Source organism: Mandrillus leucophaeus, unplaced genomic scaffold, assembly GCF_000951045.1.
Source record: "Mandrillus leucophaeus isolate KB7577 unplaced genomic scaffold, Mleu.le_1.0 Scaffold1, whole genome shotgun sequence".
Lineage (NCBI taxonomy): Eukaryota > Metazoa > Chordata > Mammalia > Primates > Cercopithecidae > Mandrillus > Mandrillus leucophaeus.
The window spans coordinates 14321738-14324111 of record NW_012098097.1 but is presented as its reverse complement, the minus strand read 5'-3'; the positions used below and the strand labels follow the sequence as shown (position 1 = coordinate 14324111).

Below are 2374 nucleotides of genomic sequence, written 5' to 3'. Positions count from 1 at the left end.
GCCTCAGCTTCTCGAGTAGCTGGGATTACAGGCAGCTGCCATCAAGCCCGGCTAATTTTGGTATTTTTAGTAGAGACAGGGTTTCACCATGTTGGCCAGGCTGGTCTCAAACTCCTGACCTCAGGTGATCCACCTGCCTTGGCCTCTCAAAGTGCTGAATTACAGGTGTGAGCCACCGCGCCCAGCCCAGAAGTGTAATCTTATATATGTTCATCATCATATATTAAAAAACAATAATATTCCATAAACATATACATAAGCCTAAAGGAAATCAAACCTTGTAACACCAACTTCCTCTTTTATACCACTGAAACGTGCAAATAAATAAAAGCAGCCTGGAGGGAGAACATAACTTACAAAAAGACGAATTATAAGTGTGCATACATGAGAAGCAGTACCACCCTTTTGCTTTTGAGACCAGGAAATAGATGGTATCTTATGAAGGATAAATTCAACAAAATTCAGCTGTTTTCTTTCCTACCAGCTGCTTGTGAATCACTCTCCACACTCCAACACCATGAGGACAACCTGAAACCTGCACACAATGCCTCATACCCTAACTCACGATTAAAGAAATCCTGTCTCCAAGTTACAGCAACAGGACCCTACATAAAAGGAGGAAAGTCTAGCTTCAAGACAAATTGTTGAGAAGACTAGAATGAAGTTCACTGTAACTTTAAAATAACTTTGCACTAATTTGTTACTAGTTGAACATTTTCCAGTAATCTCGTTTCCTAGCATAGTATATCAGACTTCTGCACTTCACCCAGCTTGGAAATTTTACAAAGTAGACTAATTATGTGGGTATAAGCATTATATCGCACGTTGCCCTTCCTCTAAGTGTTAACAGAACAAAGTAGTATGCCGAAGAGCATGTAAATACTCGCAATGCTGTATTTCAAATTTGCTTAACTTTTATTATCTGAATCAGAACTTAGTTGGAATTGAATTAACACTACCCAGTGAATAACGACTAATCAAAACAGCCTTTCCCATTTTCAGCCAAAAACTGCAGTCTGAAATGGCTTTTGCTTTCTAATTGACTTACAACGTGTGGCTGGGGGGAAATGTCGGCGCTTTCCCAAGGACACTTTTCAGGCTGTAAACTTTCTTTGTTGGAGAAACTACCAAGTTCAAGGGGTGCCTTCAGAATCCACTTACCCGATCCTTCATCCTCCAGCTCTGAGCTAAGGATTTGGAGCCTTCAATTTTCTCACAGTGCCTCTTTTTCATAAAAGCCAAAGGTAGGTTCCAGTCTGTAAGATCAGCCTCATCTTCCTCCCCCAGGCCCAGAAGAGGCGACTGCAGCATTTCGGACTCCATCAGTGGGGGAGGGGGTGGGGGAGTCCTTGGCAGCAAGCGCTCAAGAACCTCCAGCCTTAAAAACTAGCGTGTACCAGAATTGGTGAAATAAGAAACAGAAAAACGGGAAATCGAAAAACAAATGGATGGAGAGTGCGGAGACCCTTACTCAGGCAAAAAGTATGAGATCCTTATCTCTAACTCTGGGCGGGAAGTGGGGAGGTGGGGGCCGCTAGGAAATGGGGCAGCCCAAGAAGCTCCGCAGACACACACCAGCCCAAGTCCCAAGCCACTGGCTGCTCCTGGGGCTGCACGTTTCCAGAGGGGCTGCGAGCGGAGCTGTCAAAAGCGTAAGAGACTTCAGGCCTCACGATGACCCTGCTCTCGGCCTCCAACGCCTCAGCAGTTCCGAGGACAGGCAGGCCGCTCTTGGTGCCGGTTCGCCCACTGGGCCGAGGTCTCCGGCCAAGGGATCGGGTTCAAAGGGCCCTGGGTCTCCTCCAGCCACTCTCAGCCCTGCGGGTCCCGCACTCGTCTGAGCTGCCGCAACCAGAGCCAGGACCGGCCCATCGTGCTCGCCCGCACCCGGTTCCTCAACCTCAGGTCCGCGCGGCCTGGCTGGTCCTGGCCTTCAGCCCCGAGGCTCTCTCCTGCCTGAGAACGAGTCCTGAGAAACGGGCGACACGGAACCACGGTGAAAACGGACAATGAGGGCTTATTGGGTCAGGGGAGCTTTGCCCTCTGGTTTGGAGCTACAGGGAAACTCATCTCATCAGCACATCAAGGAGGACGCCATATTGCCAGGACCCAGAATGCACCGCGGCCTACGGCGTGGCCGACAGACCAAACCTCCTCAGAGCGTTCTCGCCGCGCCACCCAACAAGCAGCGAAGGAAAGGGAGTCCCTGACCCCATTACCTCGGTTACCGTAATTCCGTTTTCCCCAGTTAATCGCCATTTGTTCAGTAGAGGCGTGTTATTAAAGTCAGTCCTACAAATGAAACTGTCGGTTTAATTTATTTTTTCAAAAACATTGTTATTATAAATGAAGCTACATGCGCCTGAAATTAGAG

At 48.2% G+C, this 2374-nt stretch overlaps 1 protein-coding gene across 1 annotated transcript in view; it reads right to left on the bottom strand.

The window, feature by feature from the left end:
• RPTOR (regulatory associated protein of MTOR, complex 1) overlaps window positions 1-2122 on the bottom strand; it is a 448104-nt gene extending 445982 nt beyond the window's left edge. The window contains exon 1 of the mRNA XM_011967646.1: window positions 1162-2122. Within this exon, the coding sequence (XP_011823036.1) occupies window positions 1162-1323 (162 nt within the window). The 5' untranslated portion in view covers window positions 1324-2122. The remainder of the gene's footprint in view (window positions 1-1161) is intronic.
• Between the last annotated feature and the right edge of the window lie 252 nt (window positions 2123-2374).